Source organism: Heteronotia binoei, chromosome 4 (assembly GCF_032191835.1).
Source record: "Heteronotia binoei isolate CCM8104 ecotype False Entrance Well chromosome 4, APGP_CSIRO_Hbin_v1, whole genome shotgun sequence".
In the NCBI taxonomy this organism is placed as follows: Eukaryota; Metazoa; Chordata; class Lepidosauria; order Squamata; family Gekkonidae; genus Heteronotia; species Heteronotia binoei.
In genome coordinates, this window is record NC_083226.1 from 89,253,748 (window position 1) to 89,275,832 (window position 22,085).

Here is a 22,085-nt window from a genome sequence, read left to right on the forward strand (position 1 = left end):
GCTGTTGGATGTACTTAGACTCAAAATTGCTTCTTCTCTTCCCTAACGCTTTTTGATGGACTTTTCAAACCACCAGTTAGTTTTCTCCATCCATTTGCATCTGATCTGTAACCTGTCTGCTTTTGTACAATACTTTGCAGTATTTGAAGATGCAGACCTTAATCTAGTCATTCCATCAGCTCTCTTTGCGGCTGTGGGGACAACAGGCCAGAGGTGCACAACAGCCAGAAGGCTGGTAAGTAAACGTAGTAAAATGTTTGTGTACCCTAATGCCTGATCAGATGATAGTCACCTTCTGCTGTAGTGACAGTAGCAACTGGATCTCGAGTTTATGCATGCCTCTAGCTCCTCTCCATGTATCATGACTTATCCAACTCTGTTAAAAAGGTTGGTTTTGGTGGTTATTGTGTAATTTTTAGTATTTGTGATAGTGTTTGTGCTGTGGTGAGCAGATTTTTTATAAGTCTCTGAAGATCAGGCATGTGTTGCTGAAAAGTATTTTATCACGAAATAATCAGTCTTTTCGTTTCATTTGTCTACTCAAATTAGCAATAGAACTAATTCATTCAGGAGCTTTAATGTTTCATGCTGCCTGACTAGCGCTGTGTGTGTGCATGCACGTGTATGTGAGAGCACTTTGGTTCTGTGATACAAACACAGTTGTATCCTTTGCTAGAAAGATTACGAGAATATTACCCATGCAGATTTAACAGATTGTGCAAATGAATTCATTGTTCATGGAATTAATAAGAAATATTTCTGAAAAAGCCAACTCCTTTTAACATTCTTGAAGGGATGTTTTAGATCGTAACACAGTTTGATTTTTCAATTTGCCCTTGCTGTTAAAGAAGTGGCAATTTGAAATAAATTATATTGTATATCATTAAATGCTAAACTCATGATTACTTCTAGCTTATAAAATCAGGTTATTTTCAGATCTATCTTACACTGCAGGAGTGGTGGACCAATTCAAATGGTGTGCTTCAGAGAGTAATGGATCTTGCTGGTATCCATGCAGTGCTGGGGTAGACACTTGTAGCTGCATGGAAGGATGGGCTAACTGGGGCTATAAACAGAGTTGTTCCTTGGTGTCCTTTTCCATGCTCTTTGAAGACTCCAGCTCCTTGCTTCATGACATGAAGTGGATGGAAAGATGGTTAGAGTGATATTTATGGAAGACTGGGGGTGAATCAGACAGAGTACATTATAAAACCCATTTGCAGGCCTATGAGGTGGCGGTAATGGCAGCAAAGAAGATTTTCATGTCTGCCACCATTGCATCAGTAGGATCTCATCCAGCTCAGTTGTTAAAAATGTTCATGACTCGATAGCACCTAAGTCTGACCCTACAGGCGATGAAAATTTGGCCCTCTGATGGTTTTGCAATCTTCTTTGCTGACAAATCTTTCTCATCCATTCCAACTTGGAGGTTGAGCTGAGGGCAGATATGGTACCTGAGGTGCAAGAAGTGCCTGCTTGTTCTTTTGTTATGGGGAGTTTCAGATGGATCCTGCCTATGGATGTTGACAGGGTCCTTGGAAGCATGAGGGTTACTACTTGTGCTTTGGACCCATCCCCATCATGGCTTTTTTAATATTGCTGGAAATGGAATTGGAGCCATTAGTGGAAATTGCTAAGTGCTCCCTGACTGAGGAAACTCCCCTAGGCCTTTGAAGGAGGCAGATTAGACCTCTGTTAAAAAAAACTTTCACTGGCTAGGGATGAGGTGGCTAGTTATAGGCTAGCCTCCAATCTACGTTTTCTAGGGGAGGTTATAGAGCTTGTGGGAGGACTTCCAAAGTTTCCTGAGTGACACATCTGCTTTTGATTCATTTCAATCTGGCTTCAGGCCTGGGTTTGGTACAGAGAGACTTTAGTTGCACTGGTGGGTGATCTGTGTTTAAAGTTGGACAGGGGACAGTCTTCCCTGTTGGTACTGTTGGATGTCTCAGTGTCCTTTGATATAGTTGACCATTCCATTCTGATCCATCAATTTGAAAATGGAGTTGGTATTAAAGGTGTAGTTTGAACCCTTTGGTGGGTTCACTCTTTTCTGTCTGACTGGACAGGAAGAGTCTGCACTAGAGGTGCAGAATTAACTGGGTGAAATTTGTGGGGTGCCACAGGATTCTGTTCTCTCACCTATGCTAGTGAGATTGCTTGAAGTTTTAGGGTTGGATGTCACCAATATGTAGATGGCACCCAGATTTGTATTCCATTATCCAGGCCTTCAGATGCATCTGTCTTAATTCTGAACTGGTACTTTGAGGCTGTGGTCAGGTAGCTAAGGCAGAGCAAACTGAAGCTGAATCCAGGCGTGACAGAGGTAATGCTGGGTGGGAAGGCTGGTATTTTAGAGGAACTAATGACATAAGAAAAGCCATGTTGGATCAGACCAATGGCAGATTCAGTCCAGCACTCTGCTCCAAAGTGGCCATAACCAAGGTGCCATCAGGAGGTCCACCAGTGGGGCCAGAACTCCTGAAGTCCTCTCACTGTTGTCCCCCATCGAGAATACAGAGCAGCACTGCCCCAGACATACAGTTTCAACAGTACTTTGTGACTAATAGCCACTGATGGACCTTTGCTCCATATGTTTATTCTCTTGTCTTAGAATAACATTGCCTTTTTTAGAGCAGGTTAATAGCTTGCAGGTGCTGTTTGAAAACCAGGTTGCTACAGTGGCCAGGAGTGCCTTCTATCAGGTGCATCTGATTAGCCACGCTGATCCATGATTCTGTAACCTCATGACTGGATTACTGCAATGCACTGTACATGGGGTTGCCCTTCAAGACAACCTGGAAACTGCAGCTGGTCCAGACTCTTGTCATTATGCATTTTGAAACAGCTTCACTGGCTGTCAGTCAGTTTGAGTTCAATTCAAGGTGCTGGTTATGACCTTCAGAGTAGGACCCACATATGTGAAAGTCTGTCTCCTTCCATATGTCCCTATGCACCAACCAATCATCTGGCAGCCCATCTGTTGGCTGTCCCACCACAATGTACCTCTGGCATTGACCAGAGCCTGGGCCTTTTCAATTGTGCCTCCAGCTCTATGGGAATGAGCTCCCTAAAGACATGAGGGGGAGCCCTCTCCTTGAATATTTTTCCAGAGGTGCTATGAGGCTTATCTGTTTTCCAGGGCTTTTTATGGAGTTTAATTAGCAGGCATATTTTAAGGAGGGAAGGGGGAAGTGATATAGGGCTTGTTATTTCATTTTTTAATTTAGCTGGGGATGTTTTAACTATTGTCAAAAGCTATGGACAAAGTGGAAGGGCAGGATATGAATGTTTTAAAAATAAAGAAACAAATTGGACATGAGTGACTGAATTCTGCAGATTAATAAAACAAAATAATTACATACTTAAATTGATGTTAATAGTACTTAAGCTTTTTAATCCACATAGCTTTTGGAAGGATTTAAGCATACTTAATTCTGTCTTCTGTACCTGGCTATGGCTGCTGATATTGCTTGTTTTGATGTTTAATCTAAATCTTGCTGTGCCTGGCTTGTTCTGTGTTTGGCTTCAAGGTCAGGATGGACGTTTCCAGCCCATGCAAGATAGATTTTCAGCTCAGTTGTGGTATGAAGGAAGGCACTTGTACAGTAAGATGAATATATCCAGGAGGCTTTTATGACTGCTGTGGCGCAACATTTTTGACTTTACTCATTGTAACACTGTGGTCTCTGTTGAAGTTTCCCTTCTCCATTTTCTGTCTTGCCAGAGTTGCCCTGAGATGGATTGAGCACTTTAGATTATGAACTGTAGTATGGCTGGGAATATGGGTTTTCAGTTGGTGCACAAGGAAGAAGCCAGCACACCCCTAACTCTCCTTTTAGTTTAATGATTCAAAGGGATGAGAAGAAATGGAAGTTCTCTAAATTTGTATGATTAGTGGAATCTTCAGAAGATACTAGTGTTGCATGACTCTCTGATGTCCATAAATAGAAACAATCTTATGCTCCTGACTTTTCCCCTAGCTTTTGCATGAAAGCATCCATGACGAAGTAGTGGAAAAACTCTCTAAGGCATATGCACAAATTCGTATTGGAGATCCTTGGGATGGTAAGAGCTCATCTCTGTTTGTGAAGGCATACTGTAATGGCCTTTGGTCATTCAAGAGTAGTTGCTGGGCTTGTGATAGAACCTAAGAGTCTAGAGCAGTGGTCCCCAACCTTTTTGGCACCAGGGACCGGTTTTGTGGAAGACAATTTTCCATGGACCAGGGGGGCAATGGTTTCGGGATGAGACAATTGTGCACGTTATTTTCGTGTGGTGGTTAGGTGTGTGGACTCTTATTCGGGAGAACCAGGTTTGATTCCCTACTCCTTCACTTGCAGCTGCTGGAATGGCCTTGGGTCAGCCATAGCTCTTGCAGAGTTGTTCTTGAAAGGGCAGCTTCTGGGAGAGCTCTCTCAGCCCCACCCACCTCACAGGGTGTCTGTTGTGGGGGAGAATGGTAAAGGAGATTGTGAGTCACTCTGAGATTCAGAGTGGAGGATATAAATCCAGTGTTGTTTTCTGATTGTTATTATTACTACCTCATTGTAAAATTTAATGAAATAATTATACAACTCGTGGCCCAGTTGCTAACAGGCCGTGGACCGGTACCGGTCCATGGCCCAGAGGTTGGGAACCCCTGGTCTAGAGTTCAGCCACTTTCAAGTGATAACTAGGGAATCACCTTATCTTCCTGGGTTGGATTCCACCAAAAAGACCCATGTGCTCTAGAGACAGAACAGTTACCCTCTCTGGTTGTTCCTGGGGATTCCCGTTCCTCCAAGAACAGGGAGCATTTTGAGCTGTTTCAGAAGAAGAGGGCACAAAGTCACCCTTCTGTGCATGGAATTTAGATGAGATCCAGCCCCCTAATTCTCCTCCTCCCCAACTATGGGAATGGTAGTGATGCCTGAAAAGGATCACTGTGTTTTCATATATAGATTTATACTGCACAAAGAAAATACGTGCTTGCATTCAAAGCCTTACTGCCATTCACACTATTCCTTTTTCCACTACGGAGGTGATCATCAACTGCACAGCATGTTCCCCTTGCACTGGTAGCTTTTGTTCATGCCAGTTCAACAATTTTCATCAGGACTTTCTTTGTATCAGGAACTCCTTTGCCTATTAGGCCATGCTCCCTGATACAGCCAATCTTCTAAGAGCTTACAGGGCTCTTAATACAGGGCCTACTTTAAGCTCCAGGAGGATTGGCTTCATCAAGGTGTGTGGCCTAATATACAAATGAGTTCCTGATACAAAAAAAGTCCTGGTTTTCAGTGTGCTTGAAAGTGCTGCACAGTACAGGAGCACCTCAGCAATGGACAAATAGGGGTGCAAATTGAAGGAAGGCTTATGGTCCAAACCACTATCTGCAATTGTTAATCTGCCAGTGAGAAGGCAGTTTTAAACACAGACATATATCTGTATGTTAAGCCCAGTAGATCAGTACACTGTAGAGGGGGGACATTACTGAGTAATCTGGCATATTTCAAAGGCCTGGGACTAATTTTCGGCCTCTTTGGTCACATAGTAGGGCTGTGAAAAGACATAAGTCTGTAAGCTTAGAGCATTGCTTTTAATTAAAGTAGATAGAATAGTGCTAAGTCGTACACTGACTTGACATGAAATTAGGCATCTCCCTTTATCCTTTCATTCTGAGGTGGTGAAATAATAGGATTGTTTCTCCTTCTCTTGCTCATCTTGAAGTCTCCTTAATTAATAATTGACAGTGGACAAGGCTTCATGATGCCTGAAAATTCTTTACCTGTTAATTAAAAAGCAGTTATTGGTGTCTCATTTCGCAGCTGCTGTTGAAGAAGTTGCCACATTTCATTATGAGAAAACTGATTCAAACAGTTCCCAGTGGCGAACTGCAGTTGATTTTTTCTAAAACATTGAGATGAGAATAAAAGATAATGTTCTGAGGACAAGGTGCAGGTAGGCATGACATAAATATTTGTTTTTGCTGTTTCTTTGCAGCTAACACCCTGTATGGTCCCCTGCATACAAAGCAAGCAGTGAAGATGTTCCTGGATGCAGTGGAGCTGGCCAAGCAGCAAGGAGGCTCTGTGGTCTATGGTGGAAAGGTGAATGTATTCTCTCTCTGGTCTTAAAGCTCATTTTGCTTGGGTAAAGTTTCAAGTTAGTGCATATATTTCATGGTTAGTTCACCACACAACAATGCAAACCTCTTCTGTACAACCCAGATAGAACAAAACCCTTTTTATGGCCAGCTCAGGGGATTCCAGTGCTCCTGGGGAGGGGGAGGTATGGCGGTGGGAGCAGATGTTATAAGGGAGGAGGACAGAGACATGCTAGTGCTCGGCCCCCCTCCAATCTGCGGCCCATCCCAAGGGTGACAGGTAGTAGGGCCAGGTGTAACCCGCCTCCGTCATTGGTGTTATGCAACGCCAGGTCCATTAACAATAAGACCTCAATTCTTCGAGAGTTTATGCTCGAACAGAATATGGACCTGGCTTGCGTGACTGAGACCTGGATCCGGGAGCGTGATACAGTGGCCCTCTCGCAAACAGCTCCCCCAGGTTACTCAGTCTTCCATCGCGGACTAGCGGGCGGGGGGGAGGAGTGGCATTATTTGCACGGGAGGCTTACTCCTTCAGGGCGCTCCCGGCCCCAAAGATTGAGGGTATTGAATGTGCCGGTCTGGCGTGGGAGGATGGAGAGGGGTTGGCAATTTGGCTGGTGTACCATACGCCTAACGCACCAGCCAACGCCTTACCGTCCCTGCTTGAGGTGGCGACAGGCTGGGCGCTGGAGCACCCAAGGCTGATAATCCTGGGTGACTTCAACGTCCATACTGATGACCCGTCCTCCAGTCAGGCGACGGACCTAGTGTCTTCCATGGCGACACTGGGACTCTCTCAATTTGTTGTAACCCCCACCCACCAGGCCGGACACATGTTAGACCTGATCTTTGCGGCTGGGATTGTAGTGAGCGATATAACCACAGAGGCGGTGCCATGGTCGGATCACTTCGCCCTCAAGGCCCGTGTAGATATGCCTCCCCAAACCTGTTTAGGCGAGGAGCCGATTATGGCTCGTCCGCGGAGCCAGATGGACCCGGAACGGTTCCAGATGGCTCTGCGGGACCCCTGGCCCTCTGGTGACTCCCTCGATGGCCTGATTGAGACCTGGAATAGCCGGCTCTCTAGGGCCATCGAGGAGATCACACCTCGGTGCCCTCTGCGACCTCGGACTAAGCTGGCTCCGTGGTATACCCCGGAATTACGCCAGCTGAAACAAGGCCTTAGATAGCTAGAGAGGCAATGGCGGCGTACTCGTGACGAAGCGACTAGAACATCTTATAGGAAGTTTATGAAGTCCTATGAGGTGGCAATCAAGGCCGCAAAGAAAACATACTTTGCGGCTAAGATTGCATCTGCAAATTCGCGCCTGGCCCAATTATTTAGAATAATTCAGAACCTTACCACATTGCCACAGGGCAACTCAAAAGCTAAGGAATTGGAGATTGGCTGTGAGGCTTTTGCGAAATTTTTTGCTGATAAGGTCCAATCGCTCCGCCACAACTGCCCTGCCAATTTGGATGCAGTAAGCGAACTCGAAGCCCAATGCGTGTCTTCTGATTTAACCCTGGATTGCTTCGACCTGCTCAGCTTGGAGGAGGTCGACAGAATTCTTGGCACTGCACGATTCACAACTTGTGATCTGGACCCATGCCCCTCCTGGCTAATTAAGGCCTGCCAGGAGGAACTAAGATATCCTATACGGGATATTATAAATCGATCCCTTTCAGAGGGTGCTTTCCCAACACCCCTGAAAGAGGCATTGGTCCGCCCTCTCTTGAAAAAACCTTCATCAGACCCGGCCGAATTGGCACACTACCGACCGGTCTCAAATTTGCCCTTTTTGGGCAAAATTATTGAGAGGGCTGTGGCGTTGCAGTTACAGGATTTTTTGGAGGACGCTTCCACCCTGGACCCATGCCAGTCCGGCTTTCGCCCGGGCCATGGGACGGAAACAGTCTTGGTCGCCCTCATGGATGACCTCCGACGACAACTGGATCGGGGCGGCTCGGCAGTATTGCTGCTGCTAGACCTATCGGCTGCGTTCGATATGGTCGACCATTGGCTGCTGACCCGCCGCCTCGCCGACGCAGGAATTTGGGGGCTAGCCTTACAGTGGCTCTCCTCCTTTCTTGAAGGTCGGGGACAAAGGGTGGCAATTGGGGGGGAGCTGTCTCAGAGGCACCCACTTCACTGTGGCGTGTCTCAGGGAGCAGTTCTCTCCCCGATGTTGTTCAACATCTTTATGCGCCCCCTTGCCCAGATCGCACGGAGATATGGGCTGGGTTGTCATCAATATGCAGATGACACCCAGCTCTATCTACTGATGGACGGCCAGACTGGTGATGTCCCTATAAATTTGGACCGGGCATTACAAGCCGTGGCTGACTGCCTCAGGCTGAGCGGGCTGAAGTTAAATCTGGCGAAGACTGAGGTCCTTTGCTTGGGCCGCGGCGGACCGGGAGGGGAGATTACCCTACCGGCTTTCGACGGTGCGCCACTGATACCAGTGCGCAAAGTCAAGAGCCTGGGAGTGCTACTGGAATCCTCTTTATCAATGGAGGCCCAGATAGCGGCCACTGCTAGATCCGCCTTCTTTCATCTCAAGAGGGCGAGGCAGTTGGCTCCCTTCTTGGAGCGCAGCGACCTAGCAACTGTGATCCACGCAACGGTCACTTCGAGACTAGACTACTGCAATGCCCTCTACATGGGGCTGCCCTTATACCGAACACGGAAACTTCAGGTAGTCCAGAACACGGCAGCCAGGCTGCTAGAGGGACTACCACGGTGGGAACATGTGCGGCCTGGGCTGCGGGATCTGCATTGGCTGCCGGTTGTGTACCGTGTTCTCTATAAAGTGCTGGTTATCACCTTTAAAGCCCTACATGGCCGAGGACCTGCCTACCTAAGGGACCGCCTCTCCCCATATGTTCCCCAGAGAGCACTGAGATCTTGCTCTCAAAACCTTCTAACAATCCCTGGGCCAAGAGAGGCTAGATTGAAGGCTACTAGGGAGCAAGCCTTCTCAGTAATGGCCCCTCGATGGTGGAATCATCTTCCAGAGATGGTACGAGCCCTGCGGGACCTGAACCAATTCCGCAGGGCTTGCAAAACATTTCTTTTCCAGCTTGCTTTTGAGACAGAGCCTGACTAATTTGACATGTAGCCATTTAGCCATCTGTGGATATTATGACTTACAGTATTTTAGCACCTATTTTATCTATTTTAAATAATTTATTATGTAATTGATTATATTTAAAACTGTTTACATTGTTTTACTTGAATCATGGAATTCCATGTCTGTGAGCCGCCCTGAGCCCGCCTTTGGCGGGGGAGGGCGGGATACAAGAATAAATTTATTATTATTATTATTATTATTATTATTATTATTATTATTATTATTATTATTATTATTATTATTATTATTATTATTATTTTAGATATAAATTGTGTTGATTCCGTGAAGCTAAGCTGAGCCATCTGAGATTTATAAAAGTAGATGGTTCATGACTGGCTTATTTTCCATTTTGGTGCATTCCTTACATTCATGAGAAGATTGTGCAAATATGAAGCCTACATTTTTGTTTGAACAGGCTGTTCTATAAATAGTTGATGGGTTTGTCAGGATTATGTTTGGTACATTGAGCTACAGGTGGTGGCTCTGTGGAGGTTTGGAGCAGTAGACAATTCAAGGATTAAGTTGTAAACCTTCCTATGCCTCTTGGGTAGGCACTTCTACTAGTAAGCAATGGGCATCTTTAATTCATTGTACCTAGCCTGCAAAGGGAACAAAGAATGATTCTAACCCTTAAGTACGCCTTAGGCAGAGGTTGGGTATTTTAAAGGAAGTAAACATTTCTTCTGGACTAAACCATGTCTCCCAAAGTTATGTTATTGAAATAGCACTTTATTTTATTTATATCATGTTTTGGCTGTCAAGACCTCAAAGCACTTCACAGCACTGTAAAATACAATGTTATGTACTGCTCTCTCCCATCCCCCCATCCCTTACTGGAGTTGTGAAGGCTCAGGAAAATTCCTCCCCTGAGGGGCTTACTTGAATTTTTGCAGTAGAAGTATTGGGGGCTGATTGGGACAAATGCCTGTGAAATATTTTATTGTTTGTTAATTAGTGAAATGCTTTTAAAGACAAGGTTTAAGTCCCTTAGAATGTATAGAATGTGTGAAGATTCTTATGGTAGTATGCTAATTCCTACATATTTTGTTGATATATACAACATAGTTTCAAGAATGTATCAATATTTAAGTGTGAATAATTTCACTAATAATTAATGTTGTCTTTGTGATAATACAATACTGAAAATTTTGGTATGTTCATTGTTTAATCCTGTATTCAAATATGATACTAGTTATAACAGAATGAGCCTGTTAATGTGCAGTTTTTTATTTGTTTAGAAAGCTTATGCTTCACCTTTCTGCCTTGATCAGAGCCACCAATGTGCCTAACATTAAAAACATACATAATAAGACACAAAAGCCACAAAAACCTAACCAAAACGCATCATTAAAACAGCTAAATTACACATAATATTAAAACAGTAATTAAAACATAAAGAAGGAAGAGAGATTACTGAGGGAATGTCTGACAAAACAAAAACTGTTTTCATCCATGGGTGGAAGACAGCAACAGAAGAGGGCAGGTGAGTCTCTGGGAGAAAGTTCCAGAGTTTTGATGCAACAGCTGAGAAGTCCCTCTCCTGGGTTGCCACCCACCTAATCTCAGAAAGGGGGACACCATAAGCAAGGCCTTGAAAGATGATTGTAGCAGTTCATAAGAGATTGTAGCTTCATAAGAGAGTAGTTTATTTTATATCTGTATTGCTCATTTAGCTGCATAATACTGCTATACCTCAGTTTTTCCTTATAACCTCTCCTGTCCATTTTTTGTGACTAAATAAAGAAAAACCCCTACTTGTATCATCTCAGCTCCATTGTATTATTTGTAGTCAGATCTGCATATCATGCCGAGGGAAAGGTGGGGGAAATTATTTATTTATTTATTACATTAAGCTTATATCTTGCCCTCTCCGCAAGCGGACTCAGGGTGGCTCACATCACATTAATTCCATTAAAAACCAATAAAACATATAAAACATAATTACATATTTAAATTATTTAAAGCATTTCATGGTGCTGTATTAATACAGTACAGTATAGCGGTTCTGAAAGTTCGATGGTGACCATCGGTACTCTGCATGGAGCTCTATATAATGTCTATATAAATGAGGATTCTAGTACAATTCCACTATAAATGCAGTTCTGTTGGCAGTTTCAGAATTTGCCATGCAGACTGCTTAGAAAAAACATTCTCTGGAGGGCTACAAATTTATTTATTTAGAACAGCTTTGTTGCCTTTTCAGGAACTGTCAGAGGTGGATTACAAAATAATAAAACAAAACATTAGGATATCAATTACAGGCCAGAATTAAAAATGCAGGAAAAAACATAGACCATACAAATAGTTAACTGACAGCTTCCAGTTTACAGACTAAAAGATGGGGCATCCAATAAGCAATGAAAAAGGATTAGGATTCTAGAAATCTGAAAACAAGGCATAAAGGTGCAAGAATTATGTTGCAGGATAATACATATAACGTATGCTATATGCCATACACAGTAGTATAGATCCAACCTAATATATCCGTCAGCAACAAACATGGGGCAAGGGGTTGCTCCTCTAGCAGACTTCTGCAGATTCATTCCTTTCTTTCACTATTTTATGACCACAAATAGATGTCTACTTAGGGCCTTAAAGATAAGAATCAGAATTTCAAATTGTGTGTGGAAAGAAATGATCAACCAGGGCAGGTCTTTCAGCATTGGGGTTATACAATCCCTGCATCCCACTCCTGAGAGTAGCCTCCTGCTGCATTTTGGATGAGCAGAGGTTTTCAGACAGTTTTCAGAGGCACCCCCATGTTAAAGCATACTATAGTAATCTCTCCAGGATGTTCTCAGAGCATGGATCACTATGGCCAGATAATACTTTTTTAGGAATGGCTGTAGCTGGTATATCAGCCAAAGCTGATAAAAGGCCCTGGATTCCACAGGAGAGGTTTGACTGAACATCTGTTGCCAAGGTAAAATCTTTTGCTTGGGCCAAGAGTAAAAAGACTACATTTTTGCTTTTTGTAGGCTCAGTTCACACAAATAGGTCCAGAACTACAGCAATAAAGTAATAAACATGACAGTCAGCCTTGATGTCTCTTTTGCAACAACTGATGCAGTTTTAGCCTAGGAGGTGATAATTTTATGCCATGGTGTGACAAACTACACTTTTTAAGAGGCTTAAAAATGCTGTACATACAACTACAGAACTGTGAAGGGTTAATTCTTTGCAGAGCCAGAGTGTCAAGCATGCGAGTTCAATTACGAGTCGAAGTTGATACAAAGACTACGTTTATTGATAGACCAATACTTCGGCTAGAGCCATTGCTTGAGAAGAATGAAACCGATACATTGATACAAAGCTTTTAAGGCACACTTCAAAGGGAGGGGGAAGCAGGGGAGCGTTCACACATAGAATATCAAAACTACATACATTCCCAGGGCGTTATCAGACATTCGGCCTTGCAATGCTCAGATGGCTCATCCTCCCGGAGGAGAATTCATGGGAAGGTGCTGATTGCTTTGTTCCTTCTAATTAAGCAGTCATAAAATGGGAGAAAAGCCAGGAAAGAATAATTAACAACATTTGGTTCTCTGGGATCTTTCCCAGGTCTGCTTCTAGTCAGGCCCTAAACCCATCAGTTATTGATCAGAATTAGCCATGCTTGACATATTGCCCCCCCCCCCCCAATTCAACCCCGCGGTCTTTGAGGAAACTTTCTGTGAAATTTATTGACCAGATCTGGAGCTAACACATCCTTTTGAGCTACCCATTCATTTTCGCTAGTTGGGAAATGTTTCCATTTGATCAAATAATACAATGTCCCATGTTTCATTTTGGAGTCTAAAATCTCCTGTACTTCATGGTGACTCTGATTCTCATTCTGGATAGGATGCAGAGCTATCGATTGAGGGTGCCAAAGAGAGGCACTGGGGTCTCTTCGCAGCAGACTGCAATGAAAGATAGGATGCACTTTACTAAACATTTTTGGTAGTTCCAATTCTACAGTCACCTTGTTGATTACCCGTTTGATTTTAAAAAGGCCTAGGAACCGATAAGCCAATTTTTTGGAAGGTTGATTCAACGGAAGGTTTTTTGTTGACACAAATACCGAGTTCCCCACCTTGAAGTCCCATGCAGGCACATGCGACTTGTCGTACTGCTTTTTGTACGCTTCCTTTGCAGACTCCAGGTTTTCTTGTATCCCCTTCCACCCATCATTCAGTTTTCCCCACCATTGCTCGAATGAGCTGGGTTCCTTTATTTGTTCCTCCCCTGGTAGTAACGGGATGGGTTTTCCTTCGTACCCATTGACGATTTGAAATGGGGAGGTTTTGGTGGAGCTATGCACACTATTGTTGTAACCATACTCGGCGAAGGGGAGCAAGTTCACCCAATTTGATTGCTGATAATTTATGTAGCATCGTAAGTATTGTTCTAACAAGGCATACATGCGTTCTGTCTGCCTGTCGGTCTGAGGGTGGTAGGCGGAACTTAATCCTTGCTCTATCCCTAACAGTTTGCAAAACTGCCACCAGAAGTTGGCAACGAATTGTGGCCCCCTGTCGCTAATCACCTTATCAGGAAACGATTGGAGTTTCACAACATGATTGAAAAATAGATAGGCCAGCTTTTTTTCTGTTGGTAATTGTGCACACGGGATGAAATGTGCTTGTTTGGAAAAAGTGTCCACTACTACTAGAATCACTGTCTTGCCTTGTGACAGTGCAGTTCGACAATAAAGTCCATTGATACTACTGACCAGGGCCGTGTAGCCATTTCTAGAGGTTTTAACAGTCCAGGCGGCTTCCCTCCCCTCCTTTTCGCCATTAAACAGATGAGGCAGGAGGCGACAAACTCAGACACATCCTTTTTTAGGGATGGCCACCAGAACTGCCTACTGATTAGATGGAGTGTCTTCACATACCCAAAATGTCCAGCCACTTTGGTGGAGTGGCAAAATTGTAAGACCTCCGCCCTCATGGTTTTGGGGACATGCAACTTCTCCCGATACCACAATCCATCCTCCTTTTTCTGAATTTCCCCCCGGATGGTCCTCTCCTTCCTTTTCGGTTTCTAAAGCCATACGTTCTCTTCCCCACCCCTCCTGATTGCGTTTCATATTAGACCGAGTTGTCACTACGCCGGCCACTTGGGAGGGGGGAACCAGAGAGTCTATGACCTCCTCTTTTTGGCTGTTGTGCTGTGGCAAGCGAGAGAGAGCGTCGGCCAAGAAATTCTTGGTTCCCAGAATTTCCTTCAGCACAAAGTCAAACTTGGAGAAAAACCCCGCCCACCTAATTTGCTTTTCGCTCACTTTTTTCCTTCCTGTGAGCGATTTGAGATTCTTGTGGTCCGTCCAGATCTCGAATGGGATTTTAGCCTCTTCCAACCATGACCGTCAGGTTTTCAAAGCATAAGTTACCGCAAACGCATCCTTATACCACACTGACCAGTTCCTTTGCTCTGGTGAGAATTTTTTAGAAATATATGTGAAAGGTCTCAGCCTCCCCTCCTCGTCTTTCTGCATGAGAATGGCTCCTACGGCCACATCGGAGGCGTCGCATTGCACAACGAAGGGCCACAACTCATTCGGGTGGCTCAGGACCGGCTCGCTAGTAAATAGTCGCTTGAGTCTGTCGAATGCCTCTTGCCATTTCGGTGTTCAATTTAGGCGGGCTTCCGGTTTTTTTGCCTCGGGGCCCTTCCCCCTTGTTTTTAACAACTCTGAGGGGAGCATGATTTGGGCCAACCCCGCAATGAAGTTTCTATAGAAATTTGCGAACCTAAGGAAAGATTGTAGTTGTCTACGTGTCCTCGGGGGAGCCCAATCCACTACCGCTTGTACCTTTGCCAGGTCCATAGCCAACCCCTGTGCAGACACCTGAAACCCTAGGTAATCTAATTCGGTTTTGTGGAATTCACACTTGGACAGTTTGGCATATAACTTATGCTTCAATAAGGTACTCAACACCTCCCTCACCAATTTTACATGAGACTTTTCATCCTGAGAATATATAATGATGTCATTCAGGTACACCACCACCCCTCTAAACAAGAACTTCTGTAATACATCATTGATAAAATTCATGAACACCCCCGGTGCTCCCTGCAGTCCAAACGGCATTACCAAATACTCAAATTGTCCCATAGGGGTATTGAAAGCTGTCTTCCACTCACCCCCCTCCTTAATGCGTACTCTAAAGTACGCATCCCTCAAGTCCAGTTTGGTAAAAATCTTTCCTTCGGACACCGTGCTTAGTAGGTCCTCGATGAGAGGGATGGGATAGGCATTTGAGGTAGAAATCCCATTAATCCCTCGAAAGTCCGTGCAAAGCCGGAGCGTGCCGTCCTTCTTCCTAAATAAAATGGGGGCGGCGTGAGGGGCCGTCGCCAGTCTAATAAATCCCTGTTTCAGGTTCCTGTCTAGGAACGTCCGCAGTTCCACTTTCTCTGCCCACCCCATGGAGTATAGTTTCGCCTTAGGCAGCGACTGCCCTGGTATCAGTTCGATGGCGCAGTCGGTGTTTTGGTGGGGGGGTAGTTCATCTGCCCCCTGTTCACTAAACACCCCTATTAACTAATACATTGATCCCTTTTAAGGCACACTTCAAAGGGATTCCAAAGGGAGGGGGAAGCAGGGGAGCCTTCACAAATAGAATGTCAAAACTACATACATTCCCAGGGTGTTATCAGACATTCGGCCTTGCAATGCCCAGATGGCTTATCCTCCCGGAGGAGAATTCATGGAAAGGTGCTGATTGCTTTGTTCCCTCTAATTAAGCAGTCATAAAGTGGGAGGAAAGCCAGGAAAGAATAATAAACTAACAACATTTGGTTCTCTGGGATCTTTCCCAGGTTTGCTTCTAGTCACACCCTAAACCCATCAGTTATTGATCAGAATTAGCCATGCTTGACATAGAGAGGCAATCTGATTGATCAGCATCAGATGAGCAAAAACAGTATTGAAAAAGCTTGGATGCTGAGTAGAGTCATTCAGATTCCTGTAATGTAATTTGGCCATCTGCTAATAACCCTGACGGAAAAAGGGTTTAGTGCTGACAGTCAGATTTCAGTCTTGACTGAACGCAGTCTGAAATCAGTGTTAGCTGAGGGCCATCTGAACACAGACAGAGAACTGGGAGAAAGTCTGGCAAGAAAGTTTGAGTAGTAGGGAAGACTCTGGCAAGGAAGTTTGGGTAGTAGAAACTTGGGTAGTAGACTCCCATTCAGGCCAAAGGAAAGGAGATCTTCTAGAGAGAAGAAAATTCCATACCCAATCAAACAGGGAGAAATAGGGGGGGCGTGGCATGCTCAGCTGAGAGGAAGACGTGTTTTGTTTGAGCTCCCGGTAGAATGCTAAAGGGAATTAAGTATTCCTTCTTCTGGTGATAAAAATAACAAAGCCTTGAAGACTTTAAAATAAGTCGGTGATAGTTGTGAAGTGGGAGTCTGGAAGTTGGCTAGAGGCTAAAGTTAAAACTAATTGGTGCTGAGAGAAACGGCAATGGCGACCTCGGACTCAGAAGTTGAAAGTGAAGATAAGGTAATGAAACCAAAAGACTTTCAATTAGAAGTTAAGAGAGCTGTGGAAGCTGCCAAACATAGCATTATTAAGGCAGTATCAAAGATTGTGGATGAAAAAATAACTAATTTAGCTGAGGCCGTTGAAGCCATGGCAGAGACTGTGAATAGTGCATGGGAAATGGCGCAGCTAAATGAGAAGAAAATTAACTTGTTGCAAAAACAGTCCAGACAGTTGGAAAAGCAAAATAAATACCTTAAAGATAAACTGATGGACTTGGAAAATCGGGCCAGAAGGTCAAATTTGCGGTTGAAAAATATTCCAGAAACGGAGGACATGGATAATGTGATTAAATGGATGGCTGAAATGCTCCCAGACTTAGGAATTTCAAGGGAAGATTTGGATCGTATTCATCGAGTTGGGAAGCAGACAGCTGAGTGGAGGTGGCCGAGAGATGTGATAATGTGTTTTGGAAAATATACATTAAAGGAGCAGGTGCTTAAAGGCATGAAGGCCTTGGATAGGCAAGATAAGTTACTGTATAATGATAAAAAGTGTTGGTTTTTGAAGATTTATCACAGGAAACAATCAACAGGAAGAAAAAGTTAAGAGTGTTTACCAAGGTGCTGCAGGATAAAGGAATGAAATACAGCTGGAGAATGGCACCCTTTGCTCTGAAAATGGTGCATGAAGGAGTAGAGCTGTTTGCAGAAGATCAGAAGCAGATGGAGGAGCTATTTAAACGTGTGGGACTGCAGCTGCCTAAGGATTACAAGCATTTCCCTGACTGGGACTCAGAAGGGGAAAATAGTTTGGAAGAGCAAATGGGAAACACTCAGAAACAGAAGAAGAAGAAAAAGGAGGAAAAAAAGACTTGGGACTTCAGGGAAAGGACTAAGACTAAGAAATGATTGAGGGAAGATGGATTAAGGAAGAAGGAAAGAAGATAGAAGGACCGGAATAGCTCAACATGAACAGTTTTTTTGGGGTTTTTTTTAATTGTTGCTGTTGCTCTTTTTGAGTTTACAGTGTGGGAGAGATGTCTTTTTTCTCCCCCCCCCCCCAATATGGATGTTAGTGGTAGCTGGATGTCTGATGTGTTTAGTGGTAGGATTGGGAAGAAGATGTGTAGATGGTGGCTGATTGGGATGATGTTGGTATGTTTGGATGGTGTGATTGGGGTATGGATGGATAATTGGGACCTAAGGGGTGAATGGGTGGATTATGAATGGAGTAAGAAGGTGAGTGAATGCATATTGGGTAGAATTCTTTATACAAGAGATATGCCACGAGCATTGGCATATTGCATTTTTCTTGGATGGGTAGAATTGGTAATGGAGGGTAGGTGGAGGGTAGATAAGCAACATCAGGTGGGGTTGGTTAAGGGTGATTGGGGTTTAGAATTCCAGGCTGGTAGAGAACAGAAGAGATATGGGGAAGAGCTATGGTTAGGTATAATATGATAAAAAATGTTAATGTTATATGTACAACTCTTAATGTTAGAGGGCTAGGAAATCCAGTGAAACGGGCAAGAGTTGGGAGATATATTCAAGAGTTAAAAGCAGATGTGCTGTTCTTGCAGGAGGTATATAATGGGGGGGAAAGAGAGATGAATTTCCCTGGATTTGGGAAAGGTAAGAAATTTATTGCTCCAGGCTCCTCAAAGAGCAGAGGGGTGGGAATAGTATTTAATTCTAAAATAGATTTTGTTGCAGATAAAGTAATGAGAGATAAGGATGGAAGGTTTATTTTTGTACAGGGTCATTTGGAGGGAGAGCCGGTGGCTTTAGCTTCTTTGTATCTCCCTAATGTGCATCAGTTGAATGTATTGTATAGATTTTTGCAGAAGTTTGAAAAATTTTCACCCTATACTAAAATAATAGGGGGGGATTTTAATATTAACTTGCAGGGGAAAGGTAATGTTAAAAAAAGGAAGGCGGAGAAATTTAAAAGAGTGTGCGGGAAATTTGGTCTGCTAGAATCATGGATGGAAATGTTTCCTAATGATGATGTATATTCTTTTTACTCTGCCGTGCATGGAACTTACTCAAGATTAGATGGAATCTTAGTCTCTCAAGAAATGAGGAATTGGGTAAAAGATATGGAGATCGGGATGATTAAGATTACTGATCATGCCCCTGTTTCAGCCTTTTTGCAAATAGGTCATTGTAATAGATCTTATAATTGGAAGTTTAATCCATGGTTAGTGGCAGATGAAGAAAGTAAGTGTAATATTAAAAATGCAATGGAAAGATATTTTGAAGAGAATAGGAAATCAGATACTTCATTAACAATAGTATGGGAAGCAATGAAAGCCACTATTAGAGGTGTGTGTATACAGAACTTGGTGAGATTGAAGAAGGGTAAAGATAGGAAAATTAAAGAAGTAGAAGAAGAAGTTAGAGTATTGGAGGAGAAATTTAGGAAATCTAAGAAGAAGGAGGATAAAGAACAAGTAATTAGGAAAAGGGAAGAGTTGAATGTATTGGATGTTAATAGGACTACGTTAAAATTATGGTATAACAGACAGAAGTATTATGAGTTTGAAGGGAAAGGAGGAAAAATTTTAGCAAATAAAATTAAGAATTTTCAGGTTAGGAAAAATATTAAGGCAATCAGGAACGATATAGGATTTTTGGAAACTGAACCTAAAATGATACTGGAGAATTTTATAGAATTCTATAACAAATTGTATGCAAACAAAGGGATTAAAAAGGAAGATATAGAAAAATTCTGTGAGGGGTTGGAATTTTTAGAATTAAGTGAAGATAGTAGGAAAGAATTAGATAAGGATATAACGGAAGAAGAAGTTAAGATGGCTATAGATTCTATGAATATGCAATCTGCACCCGGACTGGATGGTTTTAATGCGGTATTTTATAAGCATTTTAAGGATATATTGGTGCCTCATGTGACTGAATTGTTTCAAGGAATTTTGGATGGATCTCCTACACCACCTACATGGTTGGAGTCGAGATTGGTGTTAATTCCGAAACCTGGGAAAGATCAGACTTTAAGGGATTCATATAGGCCAATTTCAATCACCAATATGGATTATCGAATATTTGCAAAGGTTATGGCAATGAGACTCAAAAAATGTATTGCACAATTGATAGGGAAAGAGCAATTTGGGTTTATGCCTCAAAAATATTTAGTAGAGGCAGTTAGGAAGGTGATGGGTATGGTTTATTTAGCTAAAAATAAGGATTTGCCGCTTACGCTTTTGGCGTTGGATATTTATAAGGCCTTTGATTCTGTGGATTGGACATACATGAAGACTATATTTCAAAAGTATAGGTTTGGGGAGAAATTTCAAAATATGATTGAGGCAATATATTCTAAATCTAAGGCGTTGATAGGAGTTGGTGGTTCAGTAGAGGGATATGTTCAGGTATTGAGTGGTACGAAGCAGGGATGCCCTTTATCCCCTATGTTATTTATTTTAGCATTGGAACCGTTAGTGAATAAATTAAAAAAGGATAAAAGAATTATAGGCTTTGAAGTTCCAGGGAAAGGGAAAATAGATGGGAATCTCTTAACAATGTATGCAGATGACATGATGGTGACAATTAAGGATGTGGAGCCCGCAGTGGCACCTTTAAAAAAGATACTACAGGAATTTGAGGAAGTGTCAGGGTTAAAAGTGAATTTTTCAAAATCTTCAATGATGTGTGTTAATGTAAAACCAGGGTTACAATTAGCAGCTTCAAAAATTTTGGGTATTCCCATAGCAAATAAAATGGTGAAATATTTAGGGGTTAATATTCCTAGGAATATTAAAAAAATATTTGAGTATAATTATAAAAAAATCTGGAGTGGAATTCAAGTTAAAATGAGAGACTGGAGGAAGAGGAAGGAGTCAATTAGTACAAGGAATGCCATGGTTAAAATGTTTCTAGTTCCTAGGTTGACTTATTTATTTTATGTATTGCCTTGGCATATACCAGAATACGTACTGAAGAGATGGCAAGGAGATATAGATAGATTTGTTTTTGCATCAAAGAAACCAAGGACAGCCAATAGGTATAGATATTATGGTATTAAAGATGGGGGATGGGGGATTCCCAATATAATTTACTATTATGATGCATATCAATTAAGGCACTTAATGATTTGGTTGGAGGGAGAGTTAGGAGAAGAGCTGAACGGGATAGAAAAGGAAAATTTAGAGGTAGTAGGAGGAAAGGAAAGTTTATTTGATAGAACGAAAAGGAGGAAGAAGATAGGTGATAAATTATCAACCTTTATAGGGCCCAGTAGGGTATGGGAGAAGTGGAAGAAAGAACTCGCTCCGGAGATATCATCTATTATTAAATTGTGGTACTATGATAAATTTGCTCCATTAAGGGGATCACTGTCAAAGGAAGTAGGAGATAAACTGAAGAGGATTACGATTCAAGAATTGAAAGAGGTTTGGGGTAATGATGGGGTGAAGAAAGAGGAGTATAATATTTTGAATAATATTAATTGGTTGTTAAAAAGTCAAATCTCCTCATTGCTGAAGGAGGAAGAACTTAAAAACATTGGTAAAAGAATTAATACTCCCTTTGAAAAATTGGTGAAAGAGTATAGAGAAGATAAGTCAAAAATAGTTTCAAAATTGTATAAGATTTTATTAGGTACAGGGAAATCCCCGAGAGAATTTTTGAAGGAACATTGGGAAACAGATATTGGAGATAAAATTTTAGATGAAGATTGGGAGAGGATGTTTAGATTACCTCCCTTTGTTACAACATCTAGGTTAGTGCAGGAGCAGGGATTGAAGATGATACAGAAATGGTATTATACACCCATTAAGATGTATTATATTTCTAAATCAGGGAGTAAAAATTGTTGGAGGAAATGTGGAGAAATTGGAACTTTCAGTCACATGTGGTGGGATTGTCCCTTAGTGAAAAAATTCTGGATGCAGGTTGGCATAGAGATGACAAAGATTATGGGATGGAAAATAAGTATATCCAAAGCAATGGCAATTATTAATTTGGATGGTGTGGGTTTAAGATCAAAAGAGGATAGTAAATGGATTAATTTGATGTTGGTAGCAGCAAGACAAGTGATAGCAAGGAATTGGAAAGAAGCTGAGGAATTGACAATTAATCACTGGAGGGATAGAATGAATAATATAATTATTTTGGAGTATTTAACGATGAAGATACGAAGAATGAACGGATTAAAGGTTAGGGAACAGGAGGAGGGGTGGTTTAGGAAGATGGTGAGATATTTGGAAAAGTTTAAACAATTTAAGACGATTGGTTGGTTAATTAAGAAAATGAATGGATAAGATGTTTAAATAGAGTGACGGAGTTGTATTTGGACGAAATGTTAATAGTTATAAATTTATGGAATATTATAATGTATCTATGGCCTGGGACTCTCACAG

General features: G+C 42.4%; 1 protein-coding gene across 1 annotated transcript in view; it reads left to right on the forward strand.

The window, feature by feature from the left end:
- ALDH7A1 (aldehyde dehydrogenase 7 family member A1) overlaps nt 1–22,085 on the forward strand; it is a 72,008-nt gene that overhangs the window by 42,294 nt on the left and 7,629 nt on the right. Inside the window, exons 11-13 of the mRNA XM_060235516.1 lie at nt 141–235; nt 3,984–4,068; nt 5,986–6,092. Of these exons, the coding sequence (XP_060091499.1) occupies nt 141–235; nt 3,984–4,068; nt 5,986–6,092 (287 nt within the window). The remainder of the gene's footprint in view (nt 1–140; nt 236–3,983; nt 4,069–5,985; nt 6,093–22,085) is intronic.